The sequence below is a fragment of the Rutidosis leptorrhynchoides genome, chromosome 3 (assembly GCF_046630445.1).
Source record: "Rutidosis leptorrhynchoides isolate AG116_Rl617_1_P2 chromosome 3, CSIRO_AGI_Rlap_v1, whole genome shotgun sequence".
Lineage (NCBI taxonomy): Eukaryota > Viridiplantae > Streptophyta > Magnoliopsida > Asterales > Asteraceae > Rutidosis > Rutidosis leptorrhynchoides.
Window position 1 is genome coordinate 376,250,918 of NC_092335.1, and position 23,732 is coordinate 376,274,649.

The window sequence follows — 23,732 nt, forward strand, 5'->3', positions numbered from 1 at the left end:
TTCACACAAATCACCCTCAATAATATAAATTGTTACTGATTTCTTGCAAATGAGGGCATTGCAAGATCTTAAGTGTGGGAAGGGATTAAATTCTTTCGGATTTTAAAATTTTTATATTAAACACTTGGTTACCATTAAAAATACTAGTAAAGCAGTAGTTGTATTAGAATCTAGTGCTCTCTGATAAAAAAGAACAGCCCTAGTCTTATATACTGACTACCCAATTCTAGTAAAATTTTTCAAAATTTTCAATTAAATGAATTCAAAATCATGTTTATACATATTTATGAACGATAAAACTAGGTTTTAACACCGAAATTATTGTTACCTCGGAAAGGACATAAATTGAGAAACAAACTAAAATGTTAAAATTCATTTAAAATGGAATAGAGGACGATAAAAAGAAAAATAAAAAGCCAAGTGTGGGAAAATTTACCAAGTTATTTTAAACATATGTCACATATATTTGTAACAAATAACTGAAAATACTTTTGCTTTGAACTAAACTAAACTGTTTTACCCGATGAAAGAAAAGAAGAGATGGATCTACACGATGAATCAATTCCATCATTAAAAGGAAGTAAAGTCTTCCGAAAAAGAAACGCGCTTCTTGATTTAGGTCATGAAGTTGTCGTCCAGACCAGCTGTAGGTTGACGAAAAATCTAGAAAAGTCATCACTAAAATCAGCAGGAAATCCACGGACCTCAGCATTAAACAGGGTCGCCAAGTGGTCAGATTTATCCTAACCATGAGAAGGATTTATCTCGTACAATGGGGAGGCACCGTGCAAATTAGCTGGATATGACTAATGAATCAGATCCCCAGAAAGGATAATCTCCTTAAAGATTAAAAATCAGCTTTTAAGCCTGATATTACTCAATCCTTGAGATTGACCTTAAAGATTGAGAATTCAAACTCATGGAATTCAATGATATCTAAACTCGAGCTTGAACGAGAAAATATTTTGATCAAAATTATAAACCGATTTGTTTTCTGAAAACCCTATTTTCAATGCGTTCATTACCATTGAACGTAAAATCCTAGGAATTCACCTGGAATTCATTAGGTCACCTGAACTAAATCGGGTGTCAACCGTAAGAACGGTGGTTGCATAGCATGGTCAAAGACAGGACCTTGTGCCAGACCGAAAAATTATAAGGGTGAGCTTTACTATTGCTCCTACCAAGGATAGTAATTGCGTCCGACACGTTATAGACCATAATCAAAAGCATGTCACGGGACATTGCCTTAACAGTTGCTTGTTCAACGCTTTCCTTTACAACCGGACGGTAGTTTGCCGAAAGGTAATATACGGAACAAGTAAACTGGACGTGTTGCTTTCCAAATACAAGGTTAGCAAGTGGGTGACACAAAACCGCAAGTTTTGAGCTAAAATTTTCAAATCTGAAACCCACCAAACCCACAAATATTTTGCAAACACCGGTAAAGGGTTATTCCGGAAAACTTATCTAGGGTAAAAACTAGATTTAATTTTCAAAAGATCAAATGTTTTCATAAAGATCCAATTTCCTTAATGGATCTAAATTTTTATAGTCATGTGGGACTGTAAACCATATCGTTACTACCATTGTTTATACCGCCGTATAGAAATCACTGATGTACAAAGTGTGAAGAATAAAGAAGTGATTCTAGTATTTCAAGACAATATTGCTTGAGGACAAGCAACGCTCAAGTGTGGGAATATTTGATAATGCTAAAAACGAACATATATTTCATAGCATTATTCCTCAAGAAAGACAAGCTTTTAGTTGCAATTGTTCTATTTACAAGTGATATTCGTTTAAAGAATAAAAGGTGAAGACAAAAGACAGATTCGACGAATTGAAGACGCAAACGACCAAAAAGCTCAAAAGTACAAAAGACAATCAAAAAGGTTCCAATTATTGATAAGAAACGTCTCGAAATCACAAGAGTACAAGATTCAAAACGCAAAGTACAAGATATTAAATTGTACGCGAGGACGTTCGAAAATCCGGAACCGGGACCAGAGTCAACTCTTAACGCTCGACGCAACGGACTAAAAATTACAAGTTAACTATGTATATAAATATAATATAATATATAATTAATTATATTAATTATATATATATTATATATATATATTAAAAACCGTCGGCAGCAAGAAACTCCAAGGGTGTGAGCTGTAAATATCTCTCCGCGACTCGCGGAGTTTTAAGGCCATTTTGCCGCGAGTCGCGGAGCCCCAATTTTCAAGTCTGGCTATAAAGCCAACCGAATTCTGATCAAATTTAATCATCTTTTTTCTCTTCCTCTTCATACGTAAATATATTTATATTTATAATTTATATTTTAATTTTAATTATAATTCTAATAATAAGGGTATGTTAGCGAATGTTGTAAGGGTGTAAGTCGAAATTCTGTCCGTGTAACGCTACGCTATTTTTAATCATTGTAAGTTATGTTCAACCTTTTTATATTAATGTCTCGTAGCTAAGTTATTATTATGCTTATTTAAAACGAAGTAATCATGATGTTGGGCTAATTACTAAAATTGGGTAATTGGGCTTTGTACCATAATTGGGGTTTGGACAAAAGAACGACACTTGTGGAAACTAGACTATGGGCTATTAATGGGCTTTATATTTGTTTAACTAAATGAAAGTTTGTTAATGTTAATATAAAGATCTACAATTGGGCGTCCCTATAAATTACCATATACACTCGATCGGACACGATGGGCGGGGTATTTATATGTACGAATAATCGTTCATTTAACCGGACACGGGAATGGATTAATAGCCACTAGAATAATTAAAACAGGGGTGAAATTACATTCAAGGGTAATTGGTGTAATTGTTAACAAAGTAGTAAAACCTTGGTTTACACGCAGTCGATAACCTGGTGTATTCATTAAACAAAGTATTAAAACCTTGTTACAATTCGAATCCCCAATTAGTTGGAATATTTATCTTCGGGTATAATAATAATTTGACAAGGACACTTGCAATTTATATTTATGACTGATGGACTGTTATGGACAAAAACCAGACGGACATATTGAATAATCCAGGACAAAGGACAATTAACCCATGGGCATAAAACTAAAATCAACACGTCAAACATCATGATTACGGAAGTTTAAATAAGCATAATTCTTTTATTTCATATTTTATTTCCTTTATTTTATATTTAATTGCACTTCTAATTATCGCACTTTTATTGTTATTTAATCGCACTTTTAATTATCGTACTTTTAATTATCGCAATTTAATTTTATCGCATTTTTATTATTCGCAATTTCATTATCGTTATTTACTTTACGCTTTAATTTAAAGTCTTGTATTTATTTTATATTTTACATTAGGTTTTAACTGCGACTAAAGTTTTAAAATCGACAAACCGGTCATTAAACGGTAAAAACCCCCCTTTATAATAATAATATTACTTATATATAAATTTGTATTTTTATAAAAGTAAACTAATATAGCGTTGAGCTTTGTTTAAAGATTTCCCTGTGGAACGAACCGGACTTACTAAAAACTACACTACTGTACGATTAGGTACACTGCCTATAAGTGTTGTAGCAAGGTTTAAGTATATCCATTCTATAAATAAATAAATATCTTGTGTAAAATTGTATCGTATTTAATAGTATTTTCCTAGTAAAATTATAAGCTATTTTATATACACCTCGTTCGACATCAGTATCGAAATATGTGTTTGATCCCATTCCAGTGTCTTTTGGTAGGAGCAGAGCTGAACCTTGCCAACAAATTAACTGCAAAAGAAATGTCAAGTCTTGTACAATTTGTAAGATACATAAGAGCTCCAATTACACTAAGATATGGTACTTCTGGTCCAAGAATATCTTCATGATCTTCACATGGACGAAATGGATCAGTTTCAACATTGAGTGATCTAACAACCATAGGAGTACTTAATGGTTTTGTCTTGTCCATATTGAAACGTTTCAAAAACTTTTCAGTATATGTTGTTTGATGTACAAGTAAACCATTAGGCATATGCTCAATTTGTAAACCAAGGCAATACTTGGTTTTTCCGATATCTTTCATTTCAAATTCTTTCTTTAGAAGTTGAATGGCTTCATAGATCTCTTTATTTGTACCTATGATGTTAAGATCATCAACATAAATAGCTATGATCACATATCCGGATGTTATTTTCTTAATGAAAACACAAGGGCAAGTAAGGTTATTTGTATACCCTTTGCTTATCAAGTAATCACTTAATCGGTTATACCACATACGTCCCGATTGTTTTAACCCATATAAAGATCTTTGTAATTTAATCGAATACATTTCTTTGGGTTTTGCATTTGATGCTTCTGGTATCTTAAATCCTTCAGGTATCTTCATATATATATCACTATCAAGTGATCCATATAGGTAAGCAGTCACAACATCCATGAGATGCATTTCTAAATTTTTAGAAACTGCCAGGCTGATTAAGTACCTAAAAGTAATTGCATCCATAACAGGGGAATAAGTTTCTTCATAATCAATTCCCGGTCTTTGAGAAAAACCTTGAGCTACAAGTCTAGCTTTATACCTTGTAACTTCATTTTTCTCATTTCTTTTTCGGACAAAAATCCATCTGTATCCTACAGGTTTCACATCTTTAGGAGTGAGAATGATGGATCCGAAAACTTTTCTTTTATTGAGTGATTCTAATTCAGCTCGTATTGCTTCTTTCCATTGAGCCCAATCATGTCTATTTTGACATTCAACCATAGATGTTGGTTCTGGATCATCATCATTATTCATGATGTCATATGCAACATTAAATGAAAATTTCTCATCAAGATTTTTCATTTCATTTCGGTTCCATAATATTTTTGAATATGCATAATTGATTGCAATTTCTGTATTGTCATCATCAATCTCCTCTGCAGTAGGAGTACTGATTTGTGGTTCTTCTTGAACACTTTCTTTTACTTCATTATCAGCTGATTTTCTTTTTCGAGGATTTTTATCCTTTGAACCAATTGGTCTTCCACGTTTCTGACGTGGCAAAGATTCATGAGTGACGTTATTGCCAGCTTTTGGAATTTCAATTCGAGCTGAAGTATTTACTGCTGGTATATATGATTTTGTTACCGTTTTTGTATCTGTAAATGCATCAGGCAATTTATTTGCAAGTTCTTGTATATGCATTATCTTTTGAACTTCTGTCTCGCATTTTTTTGTGCGAGGATCAAGATACTTTAATTGAGGTTCACACCATGAAACATCATTTTATTTATTTTTCATTTCTCCCCCTAATCTAGGGAACAATGTTTCATTAAAATGACAATCAGCAAAACGTGCTGTAAAAACGTCACCTGTCATAGGTTCAATATACCTTAATATTAAAGATGTTTCATATCCAACATATATTCCCAACCTCCTTTGAGGACCCATTTTTGTACGTTGTGGTGTCGCAATTGGAACATACACTGCACAACCAAATGTTCTAAGATGGGAAATATTTGGCTCTTGACCAAAAGCAAGTTATAGGGGGGAATATTTATGACTTGCACTTGGTCTGATGCGAATCAATGCAGCAGCATGTAAAATTGCATGACCCCATATAGATACAGGGAGTTTTGTTCTCATTATCAATGGTCTAGCGATTAACTGTAAACGTTTAATCAATGACTCGGCTAAACCATTTTGTGTATGCACATGAGCAACAGAATGTTCAACAACAATTCCTATAGACATGCAATAGTCATTAAATGCTTGAGATGTAAATTCACCAGCATTATCAAGTCTCACCCTTTTAATGGTGTAATCAGGAAAATGAGCTCTCAATTTAATAATTTGGGCAAGAAATTTTTCAAATGCCACATTACGGCTTGATAACAGACAAACATGAGACCATCTGCTAGATGCGTCTATTAGAACCATGAAATATCTAAATGGTCCACATGGTGGATGAATTGGTCCACATATATCACCTTGAATTCTTTCAAGAAACATTGGTGATTCTTTCTCAACCTTAAGTGGTGAGGGTCTATTTATCAATTTTCCAAGAGAGCAAGATGTACATGGAACCATTGTATCATGATGGATTTTTCTATCCTTTAGTGGATGTCCATGAGTACATTCAATAATCCTTTTCATCATTGTTGATCCTGGATGGCCTAATCTGTTATGCCATAAACTGAATACACCAGGATCAATATATTTTTCGTTAACTACCATATGTATTTCTGGTACATTTATATGTGTATAATGTAATCCAGAACTAAGTCTTGGCAGTTTTTCAACCACATGACTCTTGTCAGTGATACTTAAATATTTCTCATTTTCTGTTGTCACTGACTGATAATCATACCCGTTAAGGTATATGTCGGAGAAACTCAATAAATTTCTGCTTGACTTGGGAGAAAATAAGGCATCATTTATTAAAAATTTTGTACCATTTGGTAGTATGAAATTTGCCTTTCCTATCCCTTTTATCAAGTTAGCAGGTCCTGATATTGTATGTATAGTTCCTTCCGTTGGTTTTAGATCAATAAAATATTTCTCGGATTTAAGTATAGTGTGTGTAGTTCCACTGTCTGCTATACAGAGATCTCCACCACTTGATTGATGTTGTATTCCAGCAAAATTCATATTGAACTTCATATATAAGAAATAAATAGTGAGTACATTAATATTACACAATATTTTACACGCAAATAGATAGTACTGAAACATTTAGCAAACATAATGACAAAGACAGACGATATTAAATCGTTTATTTTTTGAAAGACACACAACTTAAACATTCAAGAAATCTTCATATAAATCAGATGGTTTCTCAGTGACTGTTGGATCGACGTTATCCACAAAGTTTACTTCCTTTTCTTTATCTTTCAGTGAATCCTGATACATCTTAACAAGATGTTTAGATGTTCGGCAAGTATTAGCCCAGTGGCCCATTCTACCACATCTGTAGCAAGATTCTTCAGAATTTTTAGAAGAATTTTCTTCAACATCTTGTTTAGTGGGCTTGTTTTGTGATTGATATTTATATTTTCGTGGATTATTATTTCTTTGACCACCACGGCCACGACCACGACCACGTCCTCGCCCATTACCATTACCATAAGGATGGTTTCTACCATAGTTATGGCTTTTGGCATGATGATGGTGATGGTTATTATAACCACGACCTTGCCCACGTCCTTGTCCCTGTTTATAATTATTTGCAGTATTTGCTTCAGGGATTGCAAGTGTACCAGTAGGACGGGATTGCTGATTTTTCATTAATAGCTCATCATTTTACTCTGCAACTAAGAGATATGAATTAAGTTCAGGATATGTTTTGAACTTTAGCATTCTCAAATTTCTTTGCACTGTGATGTTTGCAGCATTCATTGTGGAGAAAGTTTTCTCCATCATGTCTGCATCACTTATTTTATGTCCACAGAATTTAAGTTGTGACCATGTATTATACAGAGCTGAGCTATATTCATTTACTTTCTTAAAGTCTTGAAACCTTAATGTTCTCCATTGTTCCATAGCAGCTGGAAGTAAAATTTCTCTTTGATTATTGAATCTGCTTTTGAGACCTTCCCATAAAACATGAGGATCTTCTACAGTCACATAATTATTTTGTAAGCATTCATCAATATCTTGATGAATAAAGCAACATGCCGTTGCTTGTTCTTTTTCAGAACAAGTGTTGTTTTCATTTATGGCTTCAAGAATGCCTATTGATTTAAGATGCATTTTTACTTTTATAACCCATGGCATGTAGTTGTTTCCAGTTGATTCTAAAAGAGTAAATTTAAGCTTTTCCAGATTCCACATTTTCTTTTAAAACAAACAACATGATAAATTATAGTCACTTTATATTCATAAGTATATAAACATTAAACATAAATTTAATATAACATAAATGATAAGTAGGTGACAGTGTCGACCATATGTAAGCAATCATTAATAAATGTTATATAACATAAATATAAATATTAGTAAACATAAATGATAATTAGGCGACAGTGTCGGCCATATAAATGTTAGATAATAGAAATATAAATGTTAGTAACATAAATGATAATTAGGCGACAGTGTCGGCCATATAAATGTTAGATAATTGAAATATAAATGTTAGTAACATAAATGATAATTAGACGACAGTGTCGACCATATATTATTCAGGTGGTATAACCGACCATATATCATTTAGGTGGCAGAGCCAACCATAATTAGTATTAAGATTATCGTGCTGATAACGTGTTATAATTCAGTAGGCTTATAACTACCTTTAGTGGTTTGATTCTTGATGTTATAATTCAGTAGGCTTATAACTACCTCTAGTGATTTGATTCTTGATTAAGAATACTAATAATGAAATGTAAGAACAAAGATGATAATGAAGAGAAAGAAAGAAACACTTTATAAGTGTGAGAAATGGTGCAAGTTTAATGCTTGCATTCATGGCTATTTATAGCAAAAATATCACAAGTTTAGGTAATACAATAATATTACTTTTGTGTATTAATAATTGACTATCCATTTATATATATATATATATATATATATATATATATATATATATATATATATATATATATATATATATATATATATATATATTATAACAGTATTTAGATTTTCTTCAAAAATGAATAATGATTATAAGCAATTAGCTTCTGACCCTAAGTTTTCATGATTGATTGACAATAAACCATATTATAGTTGTAACTTTTTTTATAATCCATGAAAGTTTATAAGAGAAATAAAAGGCTTACAGATTAATGGTTATTCCACAAAATTACAAGTTTTCGACATATGATGAAAAGTTTGCTACACGTATACAGTCTTTGAGATTTAACCAAACCATGATTATGTTCTTTTTCTATAGTTTTCTGCAAGTTTCTTCCAAAAGAACAATTCAAAGAAACAAAAACAAACACAACATCATTTCAATTTGAAAAGGACAATGCATAAAAATGGAGGGAACATGAAGTTTAGCCGAAGTTTAGGCAGCCGTAGTGATGCACTCAATTGCTTGTTTGCATATTCCAGTCATTGTTGCCTCTGGTCCATAAACCTGCAAAAGGATTTATAAACAAATATTTCGTGTCATCATGTTTAATCTTTATATGCGATAAATTATAAAATTAATGTACTCCGTATTGCCTAAATTGGTATATTGGCAATTTGTCATTTACATTAGTGATTCGCAGATTAAAACTTCTAGAGGCTAACAAGCTATCAATAGTTATCTTTGTTTATAGGACATTAATCAAGTAACTAAAAAAATAAGTTTTTTTTACCTCAATTGGGATACCAATTTCCTTTCCTAATTCACGCATCTTTGCAAGTCCTCTTTGGTAATTTGGACCTCCTCTCCTCACATAGATGTGCATATTCGCGGCTTTCAACTTTGATTCCTATAACATGTGACAAACTACGTCAATAAGAATTCTTATCACCAGCAGTTGGAGAACGAAAAGTCAATCGATTTGGTGGAAATGAGTAAAGATTTGACCTTTTCCTTCATTGCACGAATGATGCCATTGAATGTGGCTGCAACATCAGTGAAATTAGCAATTCCACCTCCTACTACAAGTGCTCGTTTTTGACCATCTGGATCAGCAGTTGCACACTACACATAATATAACATAACATTTCATATTAAAATTGTGTCTAAATATATAAGGACGAATAAACAACAAAGGCTGAATCCAGATTCGACCTGTTCTAGCATGAGAAAGAAATATGAGCATAGAGGTAGCAAATTGGGTTGATTCGGGTATGTTTTATAACTTACGAATTCTAGTATACTACTCTACTTTCTAACAATAGAACCATTAACAGAGAATGAGTAGCTTACATCAATGACAACTCGAGCATACTGAAGAACTTCATCTTCATTTGGTGCACCACTGTACTCTGCATAGTTTCCAAGCTCAGAAGCAAAACCAAGATCTCCAACCTGGTTAAAATTGCAATGATGAATTTTAAAAGGTAAGATAACTTCTGTACAGCTTTGTACAAATCGACTTATTATAATGATAGACAACGTACTGTATCAGCATATATGACACTGGCACCACCACCAGCAACCATGGTCCAAATTCGTCCTTTTGGATTAAGAACTGTGAACTTCAAAGAAGCACTAGTCTGTAACATTTCAATATAAATTAATTATTAAGTTTTTATCAAGTCAACACTACTGTAAGAATATAAACAGTCATTCATCAATATACATGAGAGAAACAAAACAGCAGGTAATATGAAAATCCTGTTCATTAGGTTTGAATGTAATTAATCTTGAGATGTCCCTAATTCAGGGTGTGTTTGGATTTGAGTTTTGAAAGTGATTATATGAAAAAGAAGATATTCTGCTGTGAAATAGTTTCAAATATGTGAGTGTACAAAATTTAACAGATAAAATGAACAAAAAGAACGTTTGTATGATATGAAATGAGAGTAAAAGGCTCTCAAAGTAGGTCTACCTAAAGGGGTTAATAGGCAACAATGTGTACCTTTTCATCTAGTCCATGAATAAAGCTTTCAGTAGCACTCATAACTCTTCCAAACGGCAATGGAAACTCAATATTGCCCCACCTGGAAAATTAAAGAGCAATATATATAATATGAAAATAGAATCTTGTTATGAGTTAAACTTTAATAATGAAAAACAAAAATTAATAACCTTACTTTTTAAAGTTCTTGAAAGCGGCAGTGTCATCAAGTTCTCCTCTCATATCAAGGGGATAAGGCTTTCCATCCACAATGGTGAAAGGGTTCATTTCTAGGAAAGTGAAGTCAAGATCTGAAAACACACGAGCGTGGAAAAAAGTAATCATCGGTTTTGAGTGTAATTCAGTAGATACTTTGTGTAATAAGAGAGAATTTAGGGAGAGAATTTAGGGGAAAATAAACACACCTATAAACAAAGAATATATGGCTGTGATGAATTCTTCAATCAAAGGTTTAATCTGCATATATAAAGATATAAATAAGAGATATTCATGATGCCTGTGAAATGATATCTCGCGAGTACAATACGCTATGTATATAAAACAATGTTGCCTGATTTTGATTATATGTGAAAATATGGGCGGTCAGGTGAGCTGTGTAGCGTGTTAAAGCAGGTAATTATATATGGGACAGGTCATATTGACCAAAAAAGAAGAAAAAATTATTAGTGTGTCAAAATATGATTACAAAAATAAGCTAACTTTTTAAACAGAATGAGTTAGGAGGTTATATGAACACAAAAGGGCACTTTGGGCGACCTTCAACTCCTTAGCCCGTAACCAATTCAAGTAAATGGATTATAAAAATCCCTCAAAAGTTGGATCTATTTATTTATTCTTGGTGTTGACTCTTTTGAGGTAAAAGGAAGCGATAAGCTCACCTCCAATGGAAGGGTGGCAACAAGTGGAGCACATATCTCTTGGTTTAGAGACACCCCAGTAGGTAAAAATATTGTCTTGACCTGCCAATTTGAAAAAAAAAAAGTAGCATGAATAGGCAAACATTGAAGCACGTAGTAAATATAAAAAGAATGAGCACAAAGAAAATAAAAATATATAATACATGTGTGTACCTTGTCCCAATTCTCTTCGATGTCAATTCCTCCACATTCTGAAAAGCTAATGCTACACCCTAATCGCTCTGAAACAATGTTAATATAAAACTCTTCGTTGTGAGGAACAAACGGTTCAACGATGAATGTGGTTATGGGTCCTTTGCATCCTCCCATCTCAATCTATCAAGTCAAGCGAACTTCTTAGCAAGCACATTCAATAGCACAAAGGTGAAAAAGATTGTTGTGACTTGTGTAAACAATAAATTCCCTCCAACTACACTTAATACATGGAGATTATGTTTGTATTCAGCAGCATTTCTCACACAGTTGCACATACACACATATCTACATCTATAGGAACTAAGATGCAAAATCTGGGTTGGCTAACATGTCACCAAGCATAGTTATGGTATAGGATAAAACGGCCAGACAGGTCAGATTGGGTTGTGTGGACATGGTCGACTTTTTGTCCAAAGTTAATGACTTATATAAAAAATAGTGTGTCAACTATGATGATAAAAAACTACTAACATTTTTAAAAAAAAAAAAAAAAAAGTCTATCCTTCCAAATATATGTGTAGGAGACTTAATGCAATAAAATAAACATCATCTGATTTTCAATCAGCTTGACATGTTCCTTTTTATAAGAAAACTGATTAGATCCCCTTTTGGAAGATTAGAGATAAAAATTTAGATATTGCAGCCTCTATCTACCATCTTCAAATGGAGTATAGAAACAGTTGACTATTAACTTAAATCAAGTAGCACTCTTTAGACTCAAAACTGACATATATGTATGTTTATGTGTTGCACAAATATGTGGATATAACTAAATTCAGAAAAGCAATTGAGTTTTATATAAATTTAAATATAAAAGAATACAGACAGACATTGGAGTATAAAAGCAGTTATTATGGCTCTAGTATGAAAAAAACTTTACTCAAAATTAGGAAAAAATGGATTCAAACATAATAGCATAATACACCAACCAAAAACATGAGAGAACTACAAATGAACCAAGACAGCAGCCATTACCTCTTTGCCAAGCCGTGCCTTCACAAATTCAGAAACTTGGGCCAAATCAAGATTTAGAGCAACAAGCCCGCTCTTCCCACGCTTTCCAAACAACATGTCGGGTTTCACAACTAGTTTTGATGAAGAGAGCCAAGGTTCTCTCTCTATTAGCTCATGCAAGTCAGTCGATTCTGTAACCTGATGTAACAATTAAACAAACGACGATGATAAATCCACCATCATTTTTGAATCTCATCTCAAAATATTGAATTAGCAATTACTGGATACCTCCGCTCATTACTCCACGGACATAAAAACTTCGATATTTGTTAATAAAATCACACAACTTGACTATATGCATAAAAACACTGGTCCATAAAATTATGTTCCTCATATTCACATGCCATTTCTAACAAGTAACAACAATCAGTAGTTGGCCAAAATTAATACTATCAAGAGACCGTGTCGTTCTACACCTACCCTATATTCACAAAATAATGTTCTACCTACCACAAAGGGTTGTTTGGATGCGCATTTTCAAATCGATTACCCTAACTTGACGATATTATCAGATTAAATTTATCAAGTGATTAATTATAATACTAAATAGGTAATTTTATATTTCACCTCTTAATTTTCATATTTCAATGTTCTTACCTTACTTTTTATCGTAAAACCCTAGATCGAACTTACAAACCTTTAAACTAATCAATTAGGAGTTCAAGTACAGATCCGATTAATCGCACATCAAAACAGTCACAATAAGCACAGATCCAATGCTATCGAAAATGAGTAATGCATAAATTAACACAAAGCAACAAAAAATTAAACATATAGATACAGATGCGCAAAACAATATGAATATATATGTATATATATATATATATATATATATATATATATATATATATATATATATATATATATATATATATATATATATATATATGTATGTACCTGAGCAGATTTGATGGCTAATTCGGTACCAGTTATCCTTTTAAAATGCTCCTTCACAAGTCTCTTTGAGTCATACTCTCTGATCTTCTTTCGCGCCATTATCAATTTCCTATGAAAACTGCTTTTTTTCACCGGAAGTGAAACAAACAATGCACGATCGGATCGTTAAGTTTATTCAGATTATAATCGATTTTGAGTTAATAGATAGAAGAAACACATAAATTGATTCATAATTTAATTTATTGAGTTGAAATAGAAAAGGAATCACATATAAATTGTGACGATCTGGAAACTTACTGTTGTGAGATCGGTTGAAGGCTGTGTGAGATTAGATGCAGAGTACAAATACACTCACAATTCACACAGAAACCTGCTGTTTTATACTACCTCCTTCTAATTCCAACCGTCCACAGACCAAAAAACACTAGGTTTTAGTAAATCCCACTAACTTCATTTCTCCACCAATGAAATATCTTCTCTCTCCAAATTCACCAATAAAATATCATTTTTACTTTCTATTTATAGAAGTGGACTATCAGAATGAGACAACCCAAAATGAAATACTAGCCTATTAAAATGAGACGGATGTAGTACTTGAAATTTGGAAAAACAATGAAAATGGAATTGCTCTAAAATAATATAAAAAACTGATTATTATTATTTTTTAATTTACCGTCTTTTTTTTTTATTTTTGAAAGGTAGTAGAACTTTTATTACTAATATATAGGAATATTACATAAACTGCATAGCAGCACACGAGTTTGCAATCAAAATAAACAACACAAGGCTACAGGAAAAGATGCTAAGCTAGTAACCTAACAAGAAGCCACTTAGATGAAAAAGAATACATGAGGATTATGCAACCAATTATGTCAATCTATATTCTTCGACTTGCATCTCTTCGCGATCCAATCAAAGCTAGTAATTTGGATATCACAAAGTGCAACCGATGGAGTCCAACACTTGCTTTTAAAAATTCTTTGATTTCGATTCTTCCAAATGAGATAACCGCACGTCCATCTAATAGCTTGCCAAATTTTTTGACCCAAATTCGATAGCCCACTTGAGAATTCTTCGAATATTTCGCCAATGCTTAGATTATTCACGCCATTAATTCCCCACCAATCGAAGACTTTTGTCCAAATATCAAACGAGCACTTGCAAAAAATGAGAGAGTGATCGACCGTCTCGATGTCATCATCACAAACGGGGCATCTAACCGAATGTAAGTCGATGCCCCGCTTGTCAAGCTCCATCAAAACGGGTAATCGCCTTTTCCTTGCCCGCCATATGAAAACTTCGACTTTTTTGGGTATTAGATTATTCCGCAACGTTTCCAATCGATTTGCTCCACATGAAAGTAGTTTCGAATCCTAAGCTAAAGATAAAATTTTAGTTTCGAAATTACCCTTAGAAGAGTTCAGACCCCAACTCCACGAATCCTTTTTACTCGAATCAATGCTCACCGAAGAGATTAGATTGCATAAGGCTACATATTCATCATGAGATCTACCGGTTGGAGATCTAATCCAATTCCAACAATTATCGCCTTGTGTACCAGTCAATCCCAATCTATCGCATACTCTGACTTCGTGATCAGCTTCCAATCGAAACAGCCTGCTGAACTTTGTCCTTAGTGGCACGTCCGAAATCCAGCAGTCTATCCAGAATCTTGTATCAGCACCGTCGCCTATCCTCCTGTTGAAAGAATTTTCGAAATCGACACTTGACAAGAATTTTCGAAATCTTGTACCATCTGTTAATTTTTATTACTCGGATTTTCTTATTTAAATTTATTATTTATTTGATTATTTAATATATTTAATATTTAACTTATTTAAATAGATAATTATTTAATACTGTAGTTTATTATTTATTTATTTAATAATTTAATTACTACGGAGTATTGAATTTTACACTAAATCATACTCCCTCCATCCCATATTTATTGTCACCAGACAAAAAACACACAGTTTAAGGAAATCTCACTAACTTCATTTCACCACCAATGAAATATATTCTCTCTCCAGATCCACCAATGAAATATCTTATTTCATTTCCATTTATGGAAGTGGACAATTAATTTGGGACATCTCAAAATGAAATAGTGGACAATAATATAGAGACGGACGGAGTAGTAGTTATTAATTTGTCATGAATAGATTTTCGTTATATTTTTATGATTTCTTTAACGCCGGCACTTTTATTATCGTTAAGGTGTTTTAATATATTGTATATATATCAAATAATCTCACAAAAAAAAAGTCAATATTGTTATAAAATATCTAGATTGTGTTATAAAATATCTAGATTGGATGTTAATTTTATTATTATTATATTTCTTGCATAGTAATATTTTATACTATAAATAGACATGTATGGTAACCATTTAAGGTGCACCATTTCTCTTAAAATATCAATATCAATATTTCTTCTCTCCTTCTTCTCTCTTTTTCTCTCTTTGTTCTTATAACCATTAAAGGTAGTTATAAGCCTACTGAATTATAACACGTTATCAGCACGAAGAGCTTAGTGTAATCAAAGGATATCTCAAACGATCACGAGTCACTGATCAAGGTATGAAATTATTAATAATTTTCAGACTCGAATATATCAAACTTTGGACTACTAACATTTTGAACTACTAATTTTTATTAAGTTCTTAGTGCATTTGTATTGTTCTTATTATATGGTTGGCTCTGCCACCTAAATTATATATGGTCGACACTGTCGCCTAACTATCATTTATGTTTACTAACTTTTATTAACTTCACTAACATTTATATTTATGTTATTTAAGTTATATATGGTCGGTTATACCGCCTGAATTATATTTTCTGTAATCTAACTCTTATTAACTTCACTAACATTTATATTTATGTTATATAAGTTATATATGGCCGGTTATACCGCCTAAATTATATTTTCTGTAATCTAACTCTTATTAACTTCACTAACATTTATATTTATGTTAATAAGACCTCATGATTGTACGCAACACGTCATTTGACAACACGGTACTTTATGTACGCAACACGTCATTTGACAACACGGTACCATGGGTCGAGATTAATTCCGATCAATACGAATATGATGAGGTCTTTATATGTTATCTAACATTTATGATTACTTATGCAATTAATCATTATTTATTTCATGCATACTAATGTTTATTCTTAAATTTATAATTTTAAAAGTTAAAATAAAAAAAAAGTAGTTTGTATTTTTATTAAAAGTAAATCTTAAAAGTTAAAATACAAAAAGTAGTTTGTATTTTTATTAAAAGTAAATCTTAAAAGTTAAAATAAGAAAAAGTAGTTTGTACTTTTATTAAAAGTAAATCTTAAAAGTTAAAATACAAAAAGTAGTTTGTATTTTTATTAAAAGTAAATCTTAAAAGTTAAAATAAGAAAAAGTAGTTTGTACTTTTATTAAAAGTAAATCTTAAAAGTTAAAATACAAAAAGTAGTTTGTATTTTTATTAAAAGTAAATCTTAAAAGTTAAAATACAAAAAATAGTTTGTATTTTTATTAAAAGTAAATTTTAAAAGTTAAAATAAAAAAAAAGTAGTTTGTATTTTTATTAAAAAGTAAATCTTAAAAGTTAAAATAAAAAAAGTAGTTTGTATTTTTATTAAAAGTAAATCTTAAAAGTTAAAATACAAAAGTAGTTTGTATTTTTATTAAAAGTAAATTTTAAAAGTTAAAATAAGAAAAAAAAGGAATGGTAAAATGGAGTAGCTTTTTGTCAAAAATGAAGTATTGAAAATGAAGTGGTCTCCTTCTATAATTAAAAAAATATACTTTCATCAAATTAATTTTTTTGTGGCCGACAATTCCAAACACGAGTCGGTGTTTAGTTTATCAAGAATACCTCTTGCTTTGGTGAAAGGTCACGATCACGATATCGGGTGTTGTGAAAGAATTAAAAAAATTTAGTCAAGTGGCCTTTTAAAAACTAGAAAGTTTTTTTAAACAAAAAGTTTTTTATATATTTATAATTTACGGGTAACGTAAAAAAAAGGAAGTTTTTTTTAAAAAAAAAAATAAAGAAAGTGTTTAAATGAGTTTTACAGAAAGGGGGAAAGCAAAGCAAAAAAAAAAACTTTTTTTTCCCAAACTTGTCAAATGTTTTGTTAAAAACGTGACCGTTGAAAAAAGGAGGTTGAATAATAAAACTTAAAAAACAAATTATTTTTAAAAGAGTGTGCATCAAAATGACCCGTTTAATAATGGGGAGTTAAAAAGATAGTCAAATTGTTTCAACGAACAAGGGTTCAATTGGATGTTTCTTAAAAAAAAAATTTCCAAATTTCCAGTTATTTGATTTAAAAAAAAAAAAAATCCGCGGGTACGGGTGATGGATCCAATGAATCCGCATCCACGACCCGCGGGTGCTATCCCTAATTGTGACAAGTACAAATCAACTAAAATGACGTTGGATCATGCTAAAATCACCAACATATTTTGTGCATCGTATTAGACGAAGTATAAGCTCAAAAGTTGGATATTTGTTTGCAAGTAACAAACTCAAAAGTATATTACCATTTCTAAAGACTCTTTTTATGATTAAAGAAACTCAGTGATCCCACATATTCCCACCTATATTAGTGTATTGAAAACAGTATCGTTTGCAAGTTTGCAACAATGCATTTTCTAATACTCCGTATTTAATTGCTTCACATCTTGAGTTTGGCTGTAAGAAGGAAACCTATATCCTCACATATTTCGTACGAAAGTATTAATGTTACAACTTTTTTTTTTTGTGTTATCATTCGTACGTTATACTCACAGGTTTTTTAGGCTAATCATTCGCGTGAAAAACTATAGTTAAGTTGCAATCTTTGCTAACAAGACAATTCACACTACCGTTATAAATGTCTATTTCAACCAACTTGCTACATTAAGCAGTTTTTGACAGTCACGTCCTCAATCATGACATAATTTTTATGTACATAGCTTCTACTGAAAATTAATATGCAAGGTACAACATATAACTATATGGTCAAATTCATTTGAGCCTTCGGAGTCACAAGTATATGATGTATATATATATTACTCAATTAACAAAATAGAAAATCGAAATTAATTCATATGAATAGTAAAACGAAATTAATTAATTTACTATTCACATAAAAAGCGCATATTATAAAAGCGCATATGATTAAAAGCGCATATGGTGAAAAAACACAGCGCATATGATTAAAAGCGTATATGGTGAAAAATATATATGATCAAAAGCGCATATGGTGATTAATGAAAAAGCACATATGATGATTAATGAAAAGTATATTGTGAAAAAGAATCACAAATGTTTCTTGAAAGAATTCAAGGTAAAGATATATGAACCAATTCATCCATCATGTGAACCATTTTGATATTTCATGGTTCTAATAGACGCATCTAGCGGATGGTCTCATATTTGTATGTTATCAAGCCATAATATGGCATTTGCAAAGTTTCTTGCACAAATTATTAAATTGAGAACACATTATTCTGATTACACCATTAAAAAGGATGAGACTTGATAATGCTGGTGAGTTAACATCTCAAGCATTTAATGATCATTATATATCTACAGGGATTGTTGTTGAACATCCAGTTGCTCATGTGCATACACAAAATTGGTTTAGCTAAATCAATAGATAAACACTTGCAGCTAATAACTAGACAATTGATAATGAGTACAAAACTCTCAATATTTATATGTGGACATGTAAATTTACATGCTGCGACATTACTTCGCATTATACCATGTGGAAGTCATAAATATTTAACTTACTACTTGATTTTGGCCAAGAGCCAAATATTTTCCACCTTAGAACATTGGTTGTGCAGTGTATGTTCCAATTATATCACCACAACACGATAAAATGGTTTTTTCAAAGAAAGATGGTAATATATTTTGGATATAAAACATCTTCAATCATAAGATATACTAAACCCATGATGGGTGATATTTTTACAGCACGTTTTGCTGATTATCATTTTAATAAAACATTGTTCCCTAGATTAGGGGGAGAAATAAAAAAAATAGAAAATGATGTTTCATGATGTGAACATCAATTAAGGTATATTGAACTCACACAAAAGAATGTGAAACGAAAGTTCAAAAATAATGCATATGCAAGAACTTGCAAATTAATTACTTTATGCATTTACAGATATAAAAAAGGTGACTAAATCATATATACCAGCGATAAATGCTCCAGCTCGAACTGAAATTCCAAAAGCTGGCAATAATGTCACTGTTGAGTCTTTGCCACGCATCAAACGTGGAAGATCAATTGGTTCCGAAGATAAAAATCCCCGAAAAAGAAAATCAGCTGATAATGAGGTAAAAGAAAGTGTTCAAGAAGAACCACAAATTAATATTCCTTCTGCAGAGGATATTGATAAATGTAAATACATAAATTGCGATAAATTATGCAATATTATGGAACCGAAATGAAATGAAAAATCTTGATGAGATATTTTCATATAATATTACAATGACATCATGAATAAAGATGATGATCTAGAACCAAAATCTGTCACTGAATATCAAAATAGACATGATTGAGCTCAATGGAAAGGAGAAATACGAGCTGAATTAGAATCGCTCAATAAAAAAAAGTTTTCGGATTAATCGTTATCACTTTTAAAGATGTGAAACGTATGGGATACAAATGAATTTTTATCCGAAAAAGAAATGTGCAAATGAAGTTACAAGGCAAAACTAGACTTGTAACTCAAAATTTTCCACAAAGACCGAAAATGAATTATGAGGAAAACTTATCCTCCTGTAATGGATACAATTACTTATTAGATACTTAATCAACCTGGTAGTTACTTAAATGCATCTCATGGATGTTGTAACTACTTATCTGTATGGATCACTTGATAGTGATATACATGAATATACCTGAAGGGTTTAAGGTATCATAAGCATCTAATGCAAAATCCAAGGGAATGTATTCTATTAAATCACAAAGATTTTTATATGGGTCTATACAATTGGGACGTATGTGGTATAACTGATTAAATGACTACTTGATAAAAAAAAGGGTATACATATAAACTTATTTTGCATGTATGTTTTATAAAAACAATGTTCGGATATGTAATCGTAGTTGTTTATGTCAATGTTCTTAACATCATATGAACAAATAAAGAGATCTATGAAATCATTCAACTTCTAAAGAATTATTTTGAAATGAAAGATCTTGAAAAAACCAAGTATTACCTTGGATTGCAAATTGAGCATATGCCTAATGGTTTACTTGTACATCAAACAACTTATACCGAAAAGATTTTAAAACATTTTTTTAAAAAGACAAACTCATTGTTGTTAGATCACTCAATATTGACACTGATCTATTTCATCCCTGCGAAGATCATGAAAATCTTAACAGATCGGAAGTTCCATATTTTAGTATAATTGAGGTTCTTATGTATCTTATAGATTGTACAAGACCTGACATTTCTCTTGCAGTTAATTTGTTGGCAAGATTCAGCTCAAATGACAATGGGGCGGGATCAAACGCATATTTTGATACCCTTGAGAAACTGCTTATTTAAAATTATTTTATTCTAACGCTTCAAAACAAGATTTAGTTGATTATGTATATGCAGGTCTTTCATCAAATCCTCATAAAAATAAATCTCAAACTCGATATGTATTCCTAAATGGAGGTACCACAAAATCATGGCGTTCTTAAAACAAACACTTGTTGCAACATCATCAAATCATGACGAAGTGATTGCATTATATGAAACTACTCGAAAATGTGTTTGGTTGAGATCAATGATACAAATCATTATTGATTCTTGTGGACTAGAACGCTATAAAAGACTAACAACTATCTTCACCAATAACTATATATGAAGATAATGCAGCTTGCATAATACAAATGAAAGAAGAGTATCAAAAGTGATAGAACAAAATATAAATGTTGATGAGGACGGTCATAAGTTTGATGGAAAAGAATGGTATGTTGGTAAGGCTCAGAAAAGACTACAAGGGAATAGGAATTGAAACAACGGTTTGAGCAAACCATGAAGGAGAATGTAGACAAATCACAGGGGCTAAACTTGTACATAAAAGATTTAGATGATACAGTTTCAGATGAAAACCTCAGATTCTTCTCATATACTCAAGATCTCGTAAAAGACAACCAGATTAAAATGAGATACGTTCAATCAACAAACTCTGATGATCTTTATACCAAAGCACTACCAACTGCTATTTTCAGAACACACGTTCATAATATTGGCATGAGGCATGTTCAGAAGATGTAACAACTCAGGCGTTGCCTACTTGAGGGGGAGTCAACTCTATGCTGCACTCTTTTTCCCTTAGCTAAAGTTTTATCCCAATGGGTTTTCTTTAGCAAGGTTTTTAACGAGGCAGTACTAGTTATTCTCTAATAAAATTTTCATCCAAGGGGGAGTGTTATAAAATATCTAGATTGTGTTATAAAATATCTAGATTGGATGTTAATTTTATTATTATTATATTTCTTGCATAGTAATATTTTATACTATAAATAGACATGTATGGTAACCATTTAAGGTGCACCATTTCTCTTGAAATATCAATATCAATATTTCTTCTCTCCTTCTTCTCTCTTTTTCTCTCTTTGTTCTTATAACCATTAAAGGTAGTTATAAGCCTACTGAATTATAACAAATATTATTTACATGTATATAGGAGAGTATTATTTTACAGGTATTCGAGCTTTTGTTATGCTAAAAACTTTCATGATCTATGAGCGATAGGAAAGTCTACCACCTACTCCCAAATCCCAACCATCCAGTTATTAAAATATTAGTTAAAAACCAATCCAAATGAAATTTTCTTTATATATGTGTTATTTATTTTTAGGTTAAACATATACAGGGACTTTGGAGTTATTTTCTGATAGTTGAAGTTTGGTAGTCAAAGTGTGAAAGCCGAAACTTTATTTCTAAACCTGAAATGCCGACTTAATATCTTTGAGGGACATGGATGCAATCATAACTTATTTATATATTTATTTTTTCTTTTTCTTTTCTATTCATTCATCTGATTTTCTTATCTTCATCTCCATACGACTCAAATTAGGGTTTCTGTTGTTTTGAGTTCTTAGGAGTTATAGTTCATATTTTCATGATGTAACATCCCGCCTTTTTCCGTTTACTTTCCGTTTAATTATTTAAATTCCGTTATATAATTATAACATCTTCCGTTAATACGCGTTTTAAATTATCTCGTTTAGGTAATTCACACACCCGCTTTTAAACTCGAGGGACTAAAGTTGCCAAATGACCAAAGTTTTGACTAGGTCAAAGTGGTCAACCTCACTCTCATCCATTCATTCCCTCCTTCTCTCTTTCAATACTTCAACTTTTTACTCTCAAACCCTCAATCAAAGAATCATCATCCATTTTAAATCTAGCAAGCGTTCTTCAAAACAAATTGCATATTTGGAATCCTTGCAACTTCCTCTTCGAATCCATACCAACTTTATTGCATTTGGGTAACTTTCTAAAATCACTAGATTCTTTGTTCTTGATGTTTTTAATTTATAAAAGTGTTAATTAGTGTCTATGGCTCAAGTCTAACATGAATATATGATTTGTATGCTCGATCTTGTGTTTTAGTGTAACTAGCATAAACTTGAAATTTGGTGTGTTTGATCTTGTGATTTGGTTGCTTAAAAGTTGTTAGATGTTAAAAGTTCATGTATTAAATGTGTTACTAGCATCACTAGCTTCATTTTGATGTGTAGGTTGATTAAGAAAGCTTCACTAACATGATTATTGATTTTGAGGTTTTGGTTAGGGTTTGATAGACTTGAATATGAACTTTTGGTGCATTAAATGCTTGACAATGTTGTTGATAAGTGTTTAGTTGCAATGTGTGTTTAATTACCTTCGAAACGGCATATCACATATGTAAATTGGATCACCGAATCAAGAAAACGCATTTAATGAACTTTAATGTAATAAATGGTGAGCATTTAATGCGATTTTGGTTGTTGAAAATGTTGAATTGATTGATGAAATGTGCTTAGTTGTTTTCCTCGTCAAAATACCTTTCCAACAGTATAAGATACATATTTTGATCGTTTGCGGATCATAAATTGTGTTTGTTTGAGTTTTGGTTCGTGCACTTGTGAAATATCAGCAACCAGACCTGTGCACTGATCTGGACGCCGTCCAGATTCTTGGACGCCGTCTAGGCCTTCACATCTGGACGCCGTCCAGATGAACT

General features: G+C 31.7%; 1 protein-coding gene across 1 annotated transcript; it reads right to left on the reverse strand.

Moving 5' to 3' along the window:
• Positions 1–8,706: 8,706 nt before the first annotated feature.
• Positions 8,707–13,874, reverse strand: LOC139897643 (ATP-citrate synthase alpha chain protein 2). The gene is made up of 13 exons (XM_071880339.1): positions 13,793–13,874; positions 13,496–13,613; positions 12,560–12,736; positions 11,543–11,704; positions 11,351–11,431; positions 10,877–10,928; positions 10,648–10,762; positions 10,473–10,554; positions 10,012–10,107; positions 9,818–9,919; positions 9,473–9,589; positions 9,258–9,374; positions 8,707–9,031 (listed from the first exon to the last, which is right to left on the reverse strand). The coding sequence occupies exons 2-13, from the start codon at positions 13,592–13,594 to the stop codon at positions 8,960–8,962; spliced, it is 1,272 nt and encodes a 423-aa protein (XP_071736440.1). The 5' UTR covers positions 13,595–13,613; positions 13,793–13,874; the 3' UTR covers positions 8,707–8,959.
• Positions 13,875–23,732: the final 9,858 nt, after the last annotated feature.

Excerpts from the sequence above, each read along its gene's own strand:
- LOC139897643 (XM_071880339.1), bottom strand. The coding sequence starts at position 13,594 with ATGGCGCGAAAGAAGATCAGAGAGTATGACTCAAAGAGACTTGTGAAG. Across the intron at positions 11,432-11,542 it reads TCGAAGAGAATTGGGACAAG|GTCAAGACAATATTTTTACC; the intron begins GTACACACATGT and ends TCAAATTGGCAG. Across the intron at positions 9,032-9,257 it reads AAATTGGTATCCCAATTGAG|GTTTATGGACCAGAGGCAAC; the intron begins GTAAAAAAAACT and ends ATCCTTTTGCAG.